The 18,342-nt window shown below is 47.4% G+C and overlaps 1 protein-coding gene across 2 annotated transcripts in view; it reads left to right on the top strand.

Moving 5' to 3' along the window:
- tmem198b (transmembrane protein 198b) overlaps window positions 1-18,342 on the top strand; it is a 103,106-nt gene that overhangs the window by 74,059 nt on the left and 10,705 nt on the right. For both annotated transcript variants that reach the window (XM_059967601.1, XM_059967599.1), the window contains 3 exons: window positions 5,442-5,640; window positions 7,543-7,778; window positions 12,901-13,476. In XM_059967601.1, the coding sequence (XP_059823584.1) occupies window positions 7,616-7,778; window positions 12,901-13,476 (739 nt within the window). In that variant the 5' untranslated portion in view covers window positions 5,442-5,640; window positions 7,543-7,615. The remainder of the gene's footprint in view (window positions 1-5,441; window positions 5,641-7,542; window positions 7,779-12,900; window positions 13,477-18,342) is intronic.

The raw sequence follows: 18,342 nt of genomic DNA, 5'->3' as shown, positions 1-18,342 counted from the left end.
GGCAGTCCACTGGGAGTTTTGGATCCCTGTCAGTCTGGCTCAGAGGGTGCTGCATGCAGATCTGCATTCTGCCTTGGCCGCTTGGTCATCGGGTCCAGACAGCAACACTTGATGGGAGGAGTGTTTCTTCTCAAGCAGGTTCCAGATCTCAACATTGTTTTCATCAGACCAGTCCAGATCAAACTGAGGAAGAAACTAGACAGCAAAGGCACCCCGAGCGCAGACTGCAACACGGGAAAGAAATGGGAGCACCTGAAGAATGCCACCTGAGATGCGGCCATCGAGGTCGTTGGGTACTCCTCAAGCAGCAGGGAGGACTGGTTTGAGGTATATATACATATACACGCAGTACTGTACTCCCGGGACAGGACCAGGACAAGTTAGATACAGAATTTAAAAATGCAAACACGAGGAAATCTGCAGATGCTGGAAATTCAAGCAACACACACAAAATGCTGGTGGAACTCAACAGGCCAGGCAGCATCTATAGGGAGAAGTGCTGTTGACATTGAAGGGATGAAGCTAAGATCTGGGAAGTGATTGGCAAAAGGGATACAGAGCTGGAGAACAGGCAAAGAGTGATGGGCAAAGAGAGAGGAAAAAAAGGAGGGATGGCATGAACGTTGACTTCTCTAGCTTCCATTAATGCCCCTCCTCCCCTTCTTACCCCATCCCTGATATATTTATTTCCCCCTCCCCTTTTTTCTCTCTCTGCCCATCACTGCCTGTTCTCCATCTCCCTCTGGTGCTCCCCCCACTACCCCTTTCTTTCTCCCGAGGCCTCCTGTCCCATGATCCTTTCCCTTCTCCAGCTCTGTATCACTTTCACCAATCACCTTCCCAGCTCTTAGCTTCACCTCTCCCCCCTCCGGTCTTCTCCTATCATTTTGTATTTCCTCCCTCCCCTCCTACTTTCAAATCTCTTACTATCTTTCCTTTCAGTTAGTCCTGATGAAGGGTCTCAGCCTGAAACGTCGACAGTGCTTCTCCCTATAGATGCTGCCTGGCCTGCTGTGTTCCATCAGCATTTTGTGTGTGTTGCTTGAAGTTAGAGAGTTACCTTCACTCGACACTGTCCTATCACACAGTTCCAGGGTAAGGAATGGCCATTCACAAGTGGAGATAGCAGTCCATTGAGGGATCCGCTCAGTCTGACTCCCTGCCCCTTCCTGGGATCCAGCTTTCCCTTGGGCACCTTGGAGATCTGAGACCATAGGTGCCAGATAACACCAGCTTTAGTTGTCATGTGGACATCACAACATTGAAACGTACAGTGAAATGCATCGTTTGCATCACTGACCAGCACAGTCTGAGAATGTGCAAGGGGCAGCCCGCAAGTGTTGCCATGACTGTGGCACTAACACAGTTCAGTCGCTCTAACTTGAATATCTTTGGAGTATGGGAGGAAACCCACACGGTAACACAACAGAGAGAATGAGCAAACCCCTTAGCACAATTGATTCTGTTACGTATCCCGTAACTGGATCACTTACCAGCAAAGATAGAGAGGTCCGTTGAAATCTGATGGCACTATTTTCAAACGTTTTTATTTATAAAGGGGCATAAAAATAAGGTTAATGCAAACATTTAGATAGTATACGTCGTCAATACTCAATCTGAAGCGCAGGTATAGTAATAATCAATAAGAAATAAGCTCTATCGTTGTCTAGGGGTAATAACTTGTCCGATGGAAATATAAAAGTCTCTCGAGTTCATGCAGGCTTTCTGCCTTTGTTGGGGGGGGGGGGGGGCGCTGAGTTTCACGTGTCGGAGAGAGAAAGAGATTGGTGGTGAGAAAAGAAACTTGCCCTTCCTTTTTGCCGCAAAACCGTTGAATCGGGAACGTGGGTTCCCCGTTGTCAATTCGAAGTCCTTTTCGATGTTATCAGCCACTCGTTTCCCAGGCAAAAGGGGAACGAAACCACACGTGGCTTCGAATAGCTTCCCGGTATCACGGGAGCGATGAGTGATGGGGTCTCCTCCTGTTGTGTCGCTGAGGGCCTGTCCGCTTCAGTCCACCTTTTTATCCTTGCTCACGGGGTCTGAAATGTCAATCAGGTTGGGATGATGCAATCTCTCTCCGTCACTCCACCCACGTTGCCCTGAGGGTATACATGTAGTACAGTTCTCAATTCACAAAGGTGTCTCCAAGAGACGATGACCACAGTCGCCAGCTTTTGCCTCGCCGTGAAACGAGGGACACCGCACGTATCTTTCTCTTCTCTTGGGTCATTGACCCCCTCCTTCACTAGGGCTCTTGCAATTCTCACAAAGGAGGGGACTGGGATCATAACAATTCCGTCAAGCCTCTGCAGAGGGTCCTGAATGAGAATGGCTTTGTTTTAATTTCTAGATGGATTAATTGTAGACTCTAGATTTAGGACAGTAGTGATTATTTTATCATGTAATAAGTTTATTTTTGGGGGGAAGAATTGGGACAACCATTGACAGAGCTAGAAAACAGGCTGTCGAGGGCTCTACCTAAGGTGACAGCTGCTTTTCCCAAAGAAATTTTTATACCTGGATCAACGTCTGTGTTATTTATTGTGACATGCACAAGTGCAAATGAAAACCTTCCTTGCAGCAGTGTCACAGACACCGCATTATATAAACAGCATTCACAAGAAAAACATAGATTATGCACAGTGTTTATAAGAAAGAAATATTTACAAGAAAGATATCCCTGGAGAGAGACTGATGGGTGGAGTGTATCCTCGACAAGGGTGGCTGGATTTTAAGTTTGGATCTGAGGGAATGTACAGATTGTAAATATGTCAACCCAAGATGTTGACTGTTTGTTCCCCTACATAGGTACTCTCTGACCTGCTGCGTTCCTCCAGCAATTTGTGTGTATAAATAAACCTCTCCTTTTGGAAAGAAAACAGTAAGTAAATCTCCCTCTCTCCTGTGCTCTCCATGTTAATCGGATATTCAGGCATTGAGTAGCAGTACATCCTTCTAAAATTAGCTGCTGATCCATTTAACGCTGTTGTAAAAAACCCTGCTAAATGCACTGAGCAGTGTTTCCAGCTTTGTTAGACCGTAAGGCATAGGAGCAGAATGAGGGCGTTCAGCCCAATGAGTCTGCTCGATTTAACCATGGCTGATTTATCTCAACCCCATTCTCTTCTCTTCTTCCTGTAATCTTTGATCTTCAACCTGCTCTTCAAATATACCAATGGTTTGGCCTCTACAGCCATCCATGGCAATGAATTCCACAGATTCACCACCCTCTGGCTAAAGAAATTCCTCCTCATCTCTCTTCGAAAGGATTGTCCTTAGATTCTTTTTGTCTCCTGTCAGTCAGCCAAGCTTCTGTCTATGCTAATATCTTTCCTGTAATCCCGTGGGCTCTTACCTTGTTTAGCAGCCTCGTGTGGCACCTTGTCAACGGCCTTGAAAATACAAAGAGGGAACATCTATTGATCCTCCTTTGGCTATCCTGCTATCTTTCCTCAAAGAATTCCAACAGATGAATAAACTCGTCTAGGGCTTCCAGCTGGCTACAGTTACCGACGTTTCGATGACAAACTCTGCCATCTTAATCAGGGATGCTGCCCGGGCATGTCTTGTCCGATGCTATTTATACCCTCACCATCCGTCTCTCCTGATTGGTTAGTCCTCATCCAATCAGGTTTCCGCTGTCCCACTTATTTACAATCGAATTCAAGTTCTTAATTACAGCGAGACCATCATCTTTGTTAAAATTCTTTCCTCTAGTTTTATTTCAATGGCTTCCTTCACCAGGCCATCTCAAAAGCCATTGGTGAGGCACAGTAGCTTTGTGCCTTGGAAGTCAATCTTACGGCCATTGCGAATGCAATGTTCTGCTACTGACGATTTCACCAGGTAACCCAAGCGGGTACACCTCTCGTTCTCCTTGATGTGGATTTCCACCATGCGTCCTGTCTGGCCAATACTTGCTGCTTCACATCCACAAACCTACAAGGAAGCTCAAATCACAGCTTTTGCAGGTCAAAGGTGACTGGCGTTTACAGAATTCCTGTAGCTGTGGAGTGTTGAGCGATGCTACCACATAGTAAAATTTGGTGTCATTGGCAGAGATTTCTCACAGTGTAAATTGGGCCTTGGCCTGTATGAACAAAGTAACAGCATTTTGCTCTGAAAACTCCAGCGGTTTCAAAGTGATGGCGTTGGCTGACATGTTCAATAACTCTGGAATCATGCTAGAGCATTGGTGTCACCAATGTAGGTTTTCACGGATAACAAGATGTGGAGCACTTTACGTTTAAGAAAAACCGTAACAACTGATTTATTGAACTCCAAAAAAACTGAAGACAAAGCACGGTACATAATTATATGATAATTTCAGACAGCCTCTTAAAGTGACACCCCAACTCAATGTCAGTGGTTATGAATTATGTACGTTTCCACCAATTACAATACCCAACAAGAACACACCTGGAATTTAAAAAGCAAACAGGAGGAAATCTGCAGATGCTGGAAATTCAAACAACACACACAAAATGCTGGTGGAACACAGCAGGCCAGGCAGCATCTATAGGGAGAAGCGCTGTCGACCTTTCGGGCTGAGACCCTTTGTCAGGACTAACTGAAAGGAAAGATAGTAAGAGATTTGAAAGTAGGAGGGGGAGGCCAACCTGATGGCATGAACATTGACCTCTAACTTCCGTTAATGCCCCTCCTCCCCTTCTTAGCCCATACGCCAATCACCTTTCCAGCTCTCAGCTTCATCCCACCCCCTCCGGTCTTCTCCTATCATTTTGCATTCCCCCCACCCCCCACTACTTTCAAATCTCTTACTATCTTTCCTCTCAGTTAGTCCTGACGAAGGGTCTCGGCCCAAAATTTCAACAGTGCTTCTTCCTATAGATGCTATCCGGCCTGTTGTGTTCCACCAGCATTCTGTGTGTTGCACACTTGGAATATTGTGTTTAGTTCTGGTTGCCTCAGAAGGAAGGATGTGGAAGCTTTAGAGAGGCTGCAGAGGAGACTTACCAGAGAGCTGCCTGGACTAGAGAGCAGGTTTTTTAAAGACAGTTTGAGTGACCTAGGGCTTTTCTCTTTGGAGTGAAGGAGAATGAGAGATGACTTGATAGAGGTGTACAAGATGATATGAGGCATAGATTGAGTGAATAGCCATGGACTTTTTCCCAGGACGGAAATGGCTAATACAAGAGTGCATAATTTTTAAGTGATTGGAGTGAAGTATAGAGGGCTGTATAGTGGGTTTTTTTTTTACACAGATTGGACAGCGCGCATTGCCGGGGGTGGTGGTAGAGGCGAATACATTGGGGACATTTAAGAGACTCTTTGACAGAAAAATGGAGGGCTATGTAGGAGGGAAGGGCTAGATTGATCTTGGAGTAGTTTTAAAAGGTTGGCACGTCCTGGGCCGAATGGCCTGTGCGTATACCTTATGTTAGATTGTCTGGCTAATTGTTGAATCTATTTTCCAGGGACGGAGTGAGCTGAGATCTTCCATTGCATCTGTCAGCTGGTAGGACCTTCGACCCTCCCAGTCACTTTCTCTCGGATGTGAAGTCCCAGCCCACGGAGGGGCAGACACGGATCAGGCCTATTGAGCCGTGCCAGTGGTCTGGTGAGAGTGGGCAGTGCCATCTGGCTAGGACAGGACCAGCTGGAGGCACGGAACAAGTGCGTGCACATGTACACTGCTGATGACCCTTTTCTGTCTTGGCCGCTCACTCGTCCCGGGGGGCGTTTCCTGTCAGACTCGTCCTCGGGTTGTAGCAGTGGCATCGTACAGCAGGCTGTCCGTTCCATCTCATCACAGTCCAACTCTTTGACCCATTTCTCTCGGAGAATTTACTGTTCTAGATATTCAGACTCTTGGAGCTAGAGGTCAAAGGTTAAGGTCATAGAATAAGGAGGGAACGTAAAGAGGTATACAAAATCATGAGGGGTATAGATAGATGCAACCAAACTTCTTCCACTGTGGTTGGTTGAGACTAGGTCACAGGTTAAGTGTGAAAGGTGAAATATTTAAGAGGAACCTGAGGGAGAAACTCCTCACTCAGAAGGTGAACGAGCTGCCAGTGGAAGTGCTGGATTCAGGTTTAATTGCAACATTTAAGAGAACTTTGGATCAGAACATGGATGGGAAGGGTGTGGAGGGATATGGTCCCAGTTCAGGTTAATGGGGCTAAGCAGAATAACAGTTCGGCATGGACTAGATGGGCCAAAGGGCCCGTTTCTGTGCTGTTGTAGTGCTCCTTGTCTGGAAGAGAAATGTAGGGAAAGTTGGTCGGCATCAGAGGAGAGCATGAAGACATAGGCCAGAAGGCCCAGAACCTGGATGAACCCAACACATCTTACTTTACTTGGAGATACAGGCCCTTGCAGCCCAGCGAGCCCACACCACCCATGTGACCAATTAACCTACTAACTCTCATGTCTTTGGAATGTGGGAAGTAACCGGAGCACCCGGAGGAAACACGCACGGTCACAGGGAGAAGGTACAGGAGCAGCAGGAACTGAGCCCAGATCGCTGGTGCATAACGCATCACACTAACCACGACACCACTGTGCCATCATTCGTCACCTTTATTGTTCTATTTATTATCAGCACGTACACTTCGAGCCTCTGAGCTCCGTGCACCTCCAGTTCTGCCCTGGTGGACACTCATTCTACACCATTAATGGCCATACCGTTACCCATCACCACCGCTCCACCGAAGGATCCAAGGTCTGGAATCCATTGTGGATCCAGTGGGCCGAAGGGTCCGTTTCTGTACTGTGTGGGTCTATGTTCCTTTAGGCTTATTGAGAAGGAGAGAGAAAGCAGGAAAATAAGGTTGAGAGGGATAATAAATCAGCGCTGATTGAGTGGTGGGCCAGTTGTCTTTTTGTCTACGGTTTTAAGCTCTCCCTCTGTGACCAAGCCACTGGGATCAGTGAAGGTGGGAAATTAGAGATGTTCGTTTTATCTGTCACATGCAAATCAAGACATGCAGTGAAATGCATCATTTGTGTCAACCATACAGTCCAAGGATGTACGGGGGTGGGGGGTCAGCCTGTAAGCGTTGCCATGCTTCCGGTGTCAACGCAGCAAGCCCACTACTCACTAAGCCAGACCGTACAGCTTTGGAATGTGGGAGGAAGCTGGAGCCGGAGCGGTCACGGGGAGAATTCCTCATAGACAGCAACACGTGAAGCGTTAGCTTGAACAGAGAACACTGGTGCCCTTCAGCCCATGATGTTGTGCCAAACTCTTAATGACTCTAACATCAACCTAACCCTTCTCTTCTACATAGACCATTTTTATTATTCATGTTTCTATCTAAGAGTTTCTTAAATGTCCCTAATTTTACAATAATCGCTGTGTTAATATGTTATGGGCACTTGTGGGCTGCTCCGCAGCACATCCTTGAACTGTGTTGGTTGATAACGGAAATGACACATTTATCTGTATGTTTCAATGCAATGTGACAATTTCTTTAACCGACCATCCACAGTGATTCGAGTGTCAGCGTCAGCGAGATGAGCCAAAGGGCCGGTTTCTGAGCTCTGATCACAGTCAGCTTGTGCTTTTTTCAGCTCCTCTGGCTCTGGATGGAAACTGTCCTGTGACCTCTCTTCTGACGGGCGCTGTTACGGACAACTTGGAACCATGACGTCCACACTGCAGACCCTGCCCTTCCAGCTCCTGACGCACGGCGCGGGGCAGAGCGCACTCCGCACCTGTGACCAGGAGATCGACCGGAAGTACGACATCGTGCCCTCTGTGCTCTGCTCCATGTGCTGCCTCTTCGGAGTCATCTACTGCTTCTTTGGTAAGTGGGCTGAGTGAGGCCTACCAGGGTCAGCATGGAAGAATTGGCCCAAAGGGCCAGGCTCTGTGTTGTATTTCTCGATGACTCTGCAAGGACCGGAGGCCTAGTGCTTTTAATTTTCTTTCTGTGTCCTCCTGAAGCATCACTTTGGACTCCCATAATATAATAATAATGTCTCATCACATAAAACCCCTCCCCGCGCCACCAGTCGCACCACACCCCCGGGGTCAGACACAGAGTGGAACTCACCCAACACCACCCCATTACACAATCCTGAGGTTGAATTTGAATTTATTTAAATCTTACATCCATCCCACAATGTGAGGAAATAAAAGTCTTTGTGTTATGACTCTGTCACAATGTACAGACGTGTCAATTTTAAGTCTAATGGCTTGTAGAAAGAAGCTGCCCCGAAGCCTGTTGGTCCTGGCTTTAATGCTGCAGTACCATTTCCCAGACAGAAGCAGCTGAAACAGTTTATGGTCGGGGTGACTGGTGTCCCTGATGATCTTCCAGGCCTTCTTTACCCACCTGCTGCTGTAAATGCCCTCAATGGAGGGAAGTTCACATCCACAGATGTGCTGAGCTGTCTGTACCACTCTCTGCAGTGCCCAGTGATCAAGGTTGGTGCAGTTCCCGCACCAGGCGGTGATACAACCAGTCAGGATGCTCCCAATGGTGCCCCTATAGAATGTCCTGAGGATTTGGGGGCTCATGCCGAACTTCTTCAGTCGCCTGAGGTGGAAGAGAAACTGTTTTGCTTTTTTTGCCTCAAAGCCGGTGTGTACAGTCCAGCTGAGATCATCGGTGATGTGTATACTGAGGAACTTGAAACTACTCACCCTCTCAACTGCAGACCCATTGATGATTGCAGACACAGAGTGAAGCTCCCTTAACATCATCCCATGACGTGCTCCCAGGGTCAGACACAGTGAAGCTCCCTCCACACTGTCCCATCACACACTCCCGGGGTCAGACACAGAGTGAAGCTCCCTTAACATCATCCCATCACACAGTCCCGGGGTCAGACACAGAATGAAGCTCCCTCTACACTGTCCCATCACACACTCCCAGGATCAGACACAGAGTGAAGCTCCCTTAACATCATCCCATCACACACTCCCAGGGTCAGACACAGAATGAAGCTCCCTCTACACTGTCCCATCACACTCTCCCAGGGTCAGACACAGAGTGAAGCTCCCTCCACACTGTCCCATCACACACTCCCGGGGTCAGACACAGAGTGAAGCTCCCTCTACACTGTCCCATCACACACTCCCAGGATCAGACACAGAGTGAAGCTCCCTTAACATCATCCCATCACACACTCCCAGGGTCAGACACAGAGTGAAGCTCCCTCTACACTGTCCCATCACACACTCCCAGGGTCAGACACAGAATGAAGCTCCCTCTACACTGTCCCATCATGCACTCCCGGGGTCAGACACAGAGTGAAGCTCCCTCTACACTGTCCCATCACACACTCCCAGGGTCAGACACAGAATGAAGCTCCCTCTACACTGTCCCATCATGCACTCCCAGGGTCAGACACAGAGTGAAGCTCCCTCTACACTGTCCCATCACACACTCCCAGGGTCAGACACAGAATGAAGCTCCCTCTACACTGTCCCATCATGCACTCCCGGGGTCAGACACAGAGTGAAGCTCCCTCTACACTGTCCCATCACACACTCCCAGGGTCAGACACAGAATGAAGCTCCCTCTACACCGTCCCATCACACACTCCCGGGGTCAGACACAGAGTGAAGCTCCCTCCACACTGTCCCATCACACACTCCCAGGGTCAGACACAGAGTGAAGCTCCCTCTACACCGTCCCATCACACACTCCCAGGGTCAGACACAGAGTGAAACTCCCTCTACACTGTCCCATCACGTACTCCCAGGGTCAGACACAGAATGAAGCTCCCTCTACACTGTCCCATCACACTCCCACTGTCAGGCACTGTGAAGCTCCCTCTACACATTCCCGTGGTTAGACACAGAGTGATGCTCCCTCTATGCCAACCCATCATACACTCCTGGGGTCAAGTTAGATGCTGTGAAGTTCGCTCTGCAATGTTCCGCCGTACAGTTGTAGGACAGACTCTATCCTAGTTTGTGTTCCCTTCACAAGTCGGGCAGAGTCCGTGAAAAGAGAAACAGTTCATGTTTCAGGCAAAGAGCCTTCCTCAGAACCGGAGAGGGAGAAACCAAGTTGGACTGAGCAGCAGAGAAGGGCTTTTATCTTCAGAGTGGCAGAGGATGGAGAGGCAACTTAGAGGTATACAAGATTACGAGAAGCATGGATAGAGTAGACAAGTGGTGGCTATTATAAAAGGAGATGATTTTAAAGTGGGTGTTGGAAAGTATAAGGATGGATGCCAGAGGTGAGTTTTTTAGTACAGAGAGTGGTGGGTGTGTGGAACAGGTGTGGTGGGAGAGACAGATACATTAGGGGTATTTAAAGATCTCTTGGGTAGGCACATGGATAAATGATGAAAAGGAAGATTATGGACTATGAAGAAGAGAAGGGTTAGTTTGATTGTGATATAGGTTGGTACATGATTCCAAGCGCCAGACCTTGCTGTACTGTTCTCGGTTTGGAAAGGGAAACGGGTTGAACTTGGGGAGCGACAAACTGAATAAACAGTTAAGCTTCTTTGTGTAATGTGCGGCTGTATATGTATGGTTCGGCTGCATTTGCATTTCCCCACACATGAAAGGTGTGACTGCTTTGGGGAAGGTTCACCAGGATGCTGTGTGCATCAGAGAGCAAACTTCTTCACTCAGAGGGAGGTGCGAATGTGGAACAAGCTGCCAGTGGAGGTGGTAGATGTAGGTTAGTTTCTAACTTTTAAGTGAAGTTCGGATAGATACGAGGATGGAATGGGTATGGGTGGAGATGGGACTCGGGTAGGGATAGACTAAATGGGTTGAAGAGCCTTTTCTCTATGCTGTAATGCTGTATAACTCTAAGCCTGGATTATTTTCTCTGGTATCCAGTCCTTCATGTCAAGGATGATGAAGGATTGGGCAATCGGGATGTTGCCATCATTTCCTGGAAGGTGCATGGTTTAGAAGGTGTTGCTGACAGCAGATGTCAGTGCTGTGGCTGTTAATTGGAGCCACCCCGGAAATGCGGTCCCGAATTCCCAGTGGGAAATACCGATTGAAGCTGAGCTGAGAGCAGGGTGCATATTTTGCCCTGGCCGCAGAGCTGTGGTAATTGCAAGTGAGAGTGTGAACACACGAGCAGAGTGAGCAAACGGCGGAACAAACATTGTGGTCAGCTTCAACACTTAAAGGCTAGGCTAACCTTCCGAGCCTCTATCTGTCATGTAGCATAGTGTGTTGGCCTTCATCAGGGATCAAAGACTACAACACATTTGTCAGGAGGTTTAGGTTCAAAAGCCACAAGTAAGGTTATAGCACTTTAAAGCCCTGGCTAGCCCACACTTGGAGTATTGTGTTCAGTTCTGGTCACCTCATTATGGGAAGGATGTGAAAGTTTTAGAGAGGGTGCAGAGTTGATGCCTAGATTGGAGAGCATGTCTTACGAGGATGGGTTGAACGAGTTAGAGCTTTTCTCTTTGCAGTGGAGGAGGGTGAGAGGTGACTTGATAGAGGTGTTGAACATGTTAAGAGGCACAGACAGAGTGAACAGGCAGACACTTCCCCAGGGTGGAAATGGCTAATTCATAAGAGCATAATTTTAAGGTGATTGGAGTAAAGTCAAAGGTAGATTTTTTTTTTACACAGAGTGGTGGGTGTGTGGTGGAGGAAGATAAATTATAGGCATTTAAGAGACTCGTAGGCACATGGAAGAAAGAGAAATTGAGGCCTATGTGGGAGCAAAGGGTTATACTGATCTTAGAGCAGGTTAGAAGGTCAGCACAGCACTGTGGGCCGAAGGACCTGTGCTCTGTTGTATCTGTGTTCTGCTGTTTCTATGTTCTCTGCAGTCTCTCACCAGATAGACAATGTAGTTCTTTTTTTTCCTTCTTGCAAAAGTGGACTATTTCACATTTTCCCCACATTACATGCATAACTAAACCAGGACTGAGCAAGTACTACGGTTTCCCGAAAGTAGGCAGAGTGGTCGGAGAAATATTTGGCATGTTGGTCTTCATCAGAGTATAGAAGTTGAGGTGTTCTGTTGTAGTTGTACAAGATGGTGGTGAGGCTGCATCTGGAGTATTGTGGACAGTTTTGGTCGGCGTGTCATAAAGACCTCATCAAGCTGGAAAGAATGCAAAGAGGATTTGCGAGAGCTGCCAGGACTGGAGGGACTGTTTTGGGAGATGTTGGGGTGTATGAACTCATGAGAGGCAGACAGGGTAAATGCAGTCTCCTCCCAGGGAATGGGGATCAAAAACTGAAGGGTATAGGTTTAAGAGGAGAGGGGAGAGACTTCAGAGGGACCCAAGATAAAACAATTTTGCCCAGAGGATGGTCGGCAGAGGAAGTGGTTGAGGTGGGTAGAATAACAACATTTAAAAGATGCATTGACAGAGAGGTTTGGGGTCACAGTGTACTACAGCACAGAAACAGGCCTTTAGGCCCATCTAGTCCATGCCGAATTGTTATTCTGTCATGTCCAATCAACCCACACCTGGACTATGGCTCTCCATAGCTCTCCCATCCATGTACTTATCCAAACTTGTCTTAAATGTTGCTGTCAAACCTAAATCCAGCACTTCTGCTGGCGGCTCGTCCCTCGCTGTCACCCCCTCTGAGTGAAGAAGTTTGCCCTCAAGTTCCCCTGAAATATTTCACCCTTAACCTCTGACCTCTAGTTTTAGTCTCACCTAACCTCAGTTTAAAAAGCCTATTTGCTTAAACTCTGTCCATACCCCTCATAATTTTTCATACCACTATCAAATCTCCCCTCATTCTCCTACATTCCAGGTGAAAATGTACTATACTACCCTATTCAACCTTTCCCTGTAACTCAGGTCCTCAGATACTGGCAATGTTGTTATATTTTTCTCTCAGAGGAATGTTGGCAGGTGGGACCAGATGGGTTGGACGTTTTAGATGGCAAGGAGCAGTTGTGGTGAAGGACCTGATTCTCTGCTCTACCACTCTAACTCTGTTGCCATCTCTCTTCTTTGTCCAAGGCTATCGGTGTTTCAAAGCCATCATGTTCCTCACCGGATTGATGTTTGGCTCTATCATCATCTTCATGCTGTGTTACAAGGAGAGGGTCCTGGACACCCAGCTTAGCATGGAGGCCAGCGTTGGAATCGGCCTGGGCATCGGCGTACTCTGCGGCTTGGTCACCATGCTGGTGCGGAGCGTTGGCCTGTTCATGGTGGGTCTGCTGCTGGGCCTGCTGGTTGCCGTGGCAACCCTCGTGGTACTGGAGCAGTTCTACCACCCCCGCACGGTCTGGGTGCCCATCGGACTGTTGCTGGGGGCCGGAATGTTCTTCGCCGTGCTGACCCTCCAGTGGCAGCGATTCTTCACGGTCCTCTCCACGTCTGTGTTTGGTTCCGCCGTCATCACTGTGACTGTGGACTACTTCATCGAGATTTTCCTCCTGGTCCAGTACGTCTATGAGAGGATCAAGGTGGCCCCCCTGCAGCCCATGTGCTGGTATAGCTGGGTGATCCTGGGCACGTGGCCCATCTTGACAGCGCTTGGCGTCCTGGTGCAGTTCAAGGTTACAGCAGAGGGCTACTCACACACAGAAGGTAGGCGCTGTAACCTAAGGTACTAACCAACACAAGCCAGGCATCGGAATTAAATTTATTATCACTGGCATACAGTATATCATGAAATTGTTTTGGTATTGGTTAATTATTGTCACATCTATCAAATTAAGTGAAAAACTGTTGGTGTAGATAAAATCATGACACCGTGTATTGATGGGATAAAGTAAAATGATAACAGAATGCAGAATAAAGTGTAAAAGCTTCCTAAGTAGTACAGTGTAGGAAATGATAAAGCACAAGATCATCAGAGTAGATTGTGAAGCCAGGAGTCCATCTGGTTCAAGAGTGGGATAGAATCTGCCCTTGAGCCTGTTAGTATGTAATTCCTGGCTTTTGTGTCTTCTGCCTCATGAGAGAGGGGAGGAGAGAAGATGTCTGGGGTAATCACGGCTTTCACTCTACAGTACAGAGAAACTTAATGACAGCAGGAAAACATTTGGTTCTTTGAGTCAGATCCGACATTCATTATCAAGGTGGACTTTCCTACAGGCAACTTTTATTCTTGTGAACCTCTTCTGGACCCTCTGCAGGCCCAGCACATCCTTGCCGGGTGGGTGGGTTTGCGTTGGCTGCTTTACTGAGGCAGCGAGAAGTCCATGGAGGGGACGCTGATTCTTGTGATGTGCTGAGCCACGTCTCCAAATCTCTGCAGTTTTGTGTGCTCACAGAGTAGTGGCCTAGATGGAATATTAAGTGTTGCCCCTCTGCGCTGAGTGTGACCTCATTGAGGCAAAAGAAGAGAGCATGGACTAACAAATTGGAACAGGAATGGGGCTTGAAATGACAATGGCTGGCCCCTGGGAAGTTCTGCTTTTGGTGGACGGGTTGGAGCGAAGGTGCCTGACAAAGTGTAGCCAATTTATGTAGGCTCAGCTTTCCCACCCACCTGCACCTCCTTCCTCTCCCCCACCTTTTTATTCGGGCATCTTCCCTGTTCCTTCCAAGCCCTGATGAAAGGTCTCGGCCCAAAACATCAACTGTTTATTCATTTCCATAGATGCTGCCTGACCTGCTGTGTTCCTCCAGTATTTTGTGTGGGTTGCTCTGGATTTCTAGTATTTGCACATTCTCTTGTGTTTGTTAATTATCATTCAACCATACCCATGAATACAGCCAAATGAAACAGCATTCATCTGGCGCTGGAGTGCAAAACATAATTACAATAGCATAGAAACATAGCCACAAAAAAATTAAATAATAATATAACCCAAGTCTCTGAGTGTCATGGCTTGTAGTTTGATGGTGCATGCGATGTTGTCGTGGAGACACGTTTCAGCCTGCCGCATGCATGCAGTCCCACTGAATGAACACCGGAGGGCAGCGCTGATGGAACGGGCCAGCCTCCAATCCAGCATGGTATCCAGTGGCACACAGCCAGCTCTGGCCTCTCAGTCCTCGGTGTCCACAATAGGCAACCCGGAGGCATGAATGAGGTCTGGTCCATGCCACAACCAAGGCCACGCAGCACCCCAGAACTTGAAGCGCCTTTGCTTCTTGCTCTGTACTGCTGCCACAAGTTAATTGTTTGATGGCATCATTATAGTACAAGACATTAAAAATAATTACTATAATCAGAATTATGTTTAATATCAGTTGCATACATCATAAAATTTGTTGTTTTGTGGCAGCAATACATTGCAATACACAGTAATAACAACTATAAATTACAATAAAAAGCAAATACAGTCGGCCCTCCTTATCCGCGGATTCGGCATGTGCAGATTCAACCAACCGCGGATCAGGAAAACCCGGAAGTTCTCTCTCCAGCGCTCATTGTTTGAGCATGTACGGACTATTTTTTTCTTGTCATTATTCCCTAAAAAAAATACAGTATAACAACTATTTACATAGCATTTACATTGTATTAGGTATTATAAGCAATCTAGAAATGACTTAAAAGTACAGGCAGTCCCCGGGTTATGAATTAGTTTTGTTCCTGAGTCCATCTTTAAGTTGGATTTGAAGTCGGAACAGGTACATCCGGTATTATTTAGAGTCAAATGTTTTTCTTAGTATATAGTATATATTTTACCTTTCTATGCATATAAAACACTTAAGAAACATGTATTTCAATAATTAAACCACTGCGTTGCTTAGCAATAATTGTAGCTTTCATCGGGGCAGGGCCTTTCTCATGCTCCATTAAAATTGTGCCGATTGTTGACCGACTGTAGCCTAACGCTTTTCCAATTTCCAATTTCACCTCTTCCTGATCGCTTTATTTTCTACCTTATTTTCAATCGTGATTATTTTCGTGAACAGAAACACTGCGGATTCAGAGCTGCACCGCCAGGTCCTAATGCCCACCGCACTGAGACAGGTTAAATAAGGTCCAGGGTTTCACTGGGTCCTAAAGATCACCACACTGAGACAGGTTAAATAAGGGACTTGAGCATCCGTGTTTTTTGGTATCCACGGGGGGGTCTCAGAACCAATCCCCTGCAGGTAAGGAGGGCCGACTGTATAGTAGATTAAAATAAATAAGTAGTGCAAAAAATATTGAGGGAGTGTTCCTGGGTTCATTGTCCATTCAGAAATTTGATGGCAGAGAGGAAGAAGCTGTACCTAAAATGATGAAGTGTGTGTCTTCAGGCTCCTGTCTCACCTTCTTGATGGTAGCAATGAGAAGAGGGCATGTTCTGGGTGATGGGAATCCTTAATGATAGATGCCACCTTTTTAATGCATCAGCTTTTGAAGTTGTCCTGGATGCTGGGGAAGGTAGTGCTCATGATGGAGCTGGCTGAGTTTACAACTTTCTGCAACTTTTTCCAACCCTGTGCAGTAGCCCCTCCATACCAGACACTGATGCTATCAGTTAAAATGCTCGCCACAATATATCTAAAGGAATTTGCAAGTGTCCTTGGTAACACACCAATTCTCCTCAAGCTCCTAATGAAATATAACTACTGATGTGCCTTTGTTGTAATTGCACCAGAATGTTGTGCCCAGGATAGGATCTCAGAGATCTTGATACCCAGGAACTTGAAACTTCTCACCCTTTCCATTTCCAATCCCTCAATGAAGACTGGTGTGTGTTTCCCTGACTTCAGTACCTTGGTTTTTAGTGAGGTTGATTGCAAGGTTGTTGCTGCAACAGCACTCGAGCAACTGAACTCCTCTGATCCATCCTGTCCCCTGTATATCTTGTACCTCTTCCTACCCTGTCTCCTGTAAAAATGCCATTCTCATTTCTCAGTTCCTTTGTCTTTGCTGCATTTGTTCCCAGGATGGGGCTCCCTTGTCCAGGACATCAGTGATGTCCTCCTCCTTCAAAGAATGAGGTTTCCTTCCTCCTCCATTGACGCTGCCCTCGCCTGCATCTCCATTTCCCAGCTATCCGCCCTCGACCCATCCTCCCAGTGATGAGAGTTCCTCTTGCCCTTACCTACCACCCCATGAGTCTCCGCATCCAACATATCATTCTCCACAAACTCTGCCATTTTCAAAGGGATCCTACCACCAAACTCATCTTTACCTCTCCCCCTCCCCAACTCATTGCTTTCCGCAGGGATTGCTCCTTCCATGATTCCCTTGTCCGTTCATCCCTCCCCACTAATCCCTCCCTCCCGGCGTTTATCCCTGCAAGCTATACTTGCCCATTCACCTCCACTCAGGAACCAGACAGTCTTTCCAGGTGAGGCATTTCTTCACCTGTGAATTTCCTTGGGTTGTCTGTTGTATCAGGCGCTCCCAATGCAGCCTTTTCTCGACATTGGTGAGACCCGTTGTAAACTGGGGGACTAGAGCACCTCTATCTGTCAAAAGCGGAGCTACCCATGGTCAAACATATTAATTCCAATTCCCATTCTGTCATGTCAGTCCATGATGAGGCCACCCTCGGGGTGGAAGAGTTACACCTTGTACTCTCTCTGTTAGCCTCCAACCTGATGGCATGAATATCAGTACCTCCTTCCGGTTTAAAAAAAAAATTCCCATCCCTTTCCGTCTTCTGTTCCCCACTCTGCCCTCTTACCTCTTCTCACCTGCCTATCACCTCCCCCTGGGTCCCCTCCTCATCCTTTTCTCCTCTGGTCCACTCTCCTCTCCTATCGGATTCCTTCCTCTCCAACCCTTGACCTTTCCCAGTCGCCTGGCTTCACCAATCACCTTCCAGCTACCCTTGCCTTCTCCCTCCTGCCTTCCCAGTCTTGAAGAAGGGTCTCGGCCCAAATCTGTTCGTTCACTTCCTTGGATGCCACCTGTCTTGCTGACTCCTGCAGCATTCGGTCTGCTTTGCTTTGGATTTCCCGCATCTGGAATTTCTTGCGTCTATGATCTATCTCGCTCCTGTACGCTGCTTATCACCATCTGAAATTCTGCCAACAATAGTTGTTGAGATGGTATTTGAGCTGTGCCTAACCACACAGTCATGGGTGTAGAGAAGCGGGCTAAGCACACCTCCCTGAGGTGCAACAGCGTTGATGGTCAGCGAGGTGGAGATGTTATTTGCGATCCATATAGACTGTGGTCTCCCGGTGAGAAAGTCAAAGGTCCATTTGTAGGGGGGGGGGGGGGGGGGTAATGGAGGCCCAGGTTTCACAGCTTCTACATTATAGTAAGAAATAAAATAAAGAAGTAATGCACAATAAGAATAGTGAGGCCGTGTCCATGGGTTCATGGACCATTCCGAAATCTGACAGCGGAGGAGAAGAATCTGTCCTGAATCCTTGAGTGTGTCTCTTCAGGCTCCTGTTCCTCCTTCCTAACGTTCCTGATGAAAAGTGGGCATTTCATAAATGGTGAGGGTCCTTACTAATGGATGCCACCTTCCTGAGAATGTCCTCCGTGCTGGGGAGGCTTGTGCCTGTGATGGAGTTGGCTGAATTTCCAAGGTGTTCAGGAGA

This window comes from Hypanus sabinus, chromosome 4 (assembly GCF_030144855.1).
Source record: "Hypanus sabinus isolate sHypSab1 chromosome 4, sHypSab1.hap1, whole genome shotgun sequence".
Taxonomy (NCBI): domain Eukaryota; kingdom Metazoa; phylum Chordata; class Chondrichthyes; order Myliobatiformes; family Dasyatidae; genus Hypanus; species Hypanus sabinus.
Note: the sequence above shows the minus strand (reverse complement) of the source record. Positions and strands in the feature narration are given on the sequence as shown.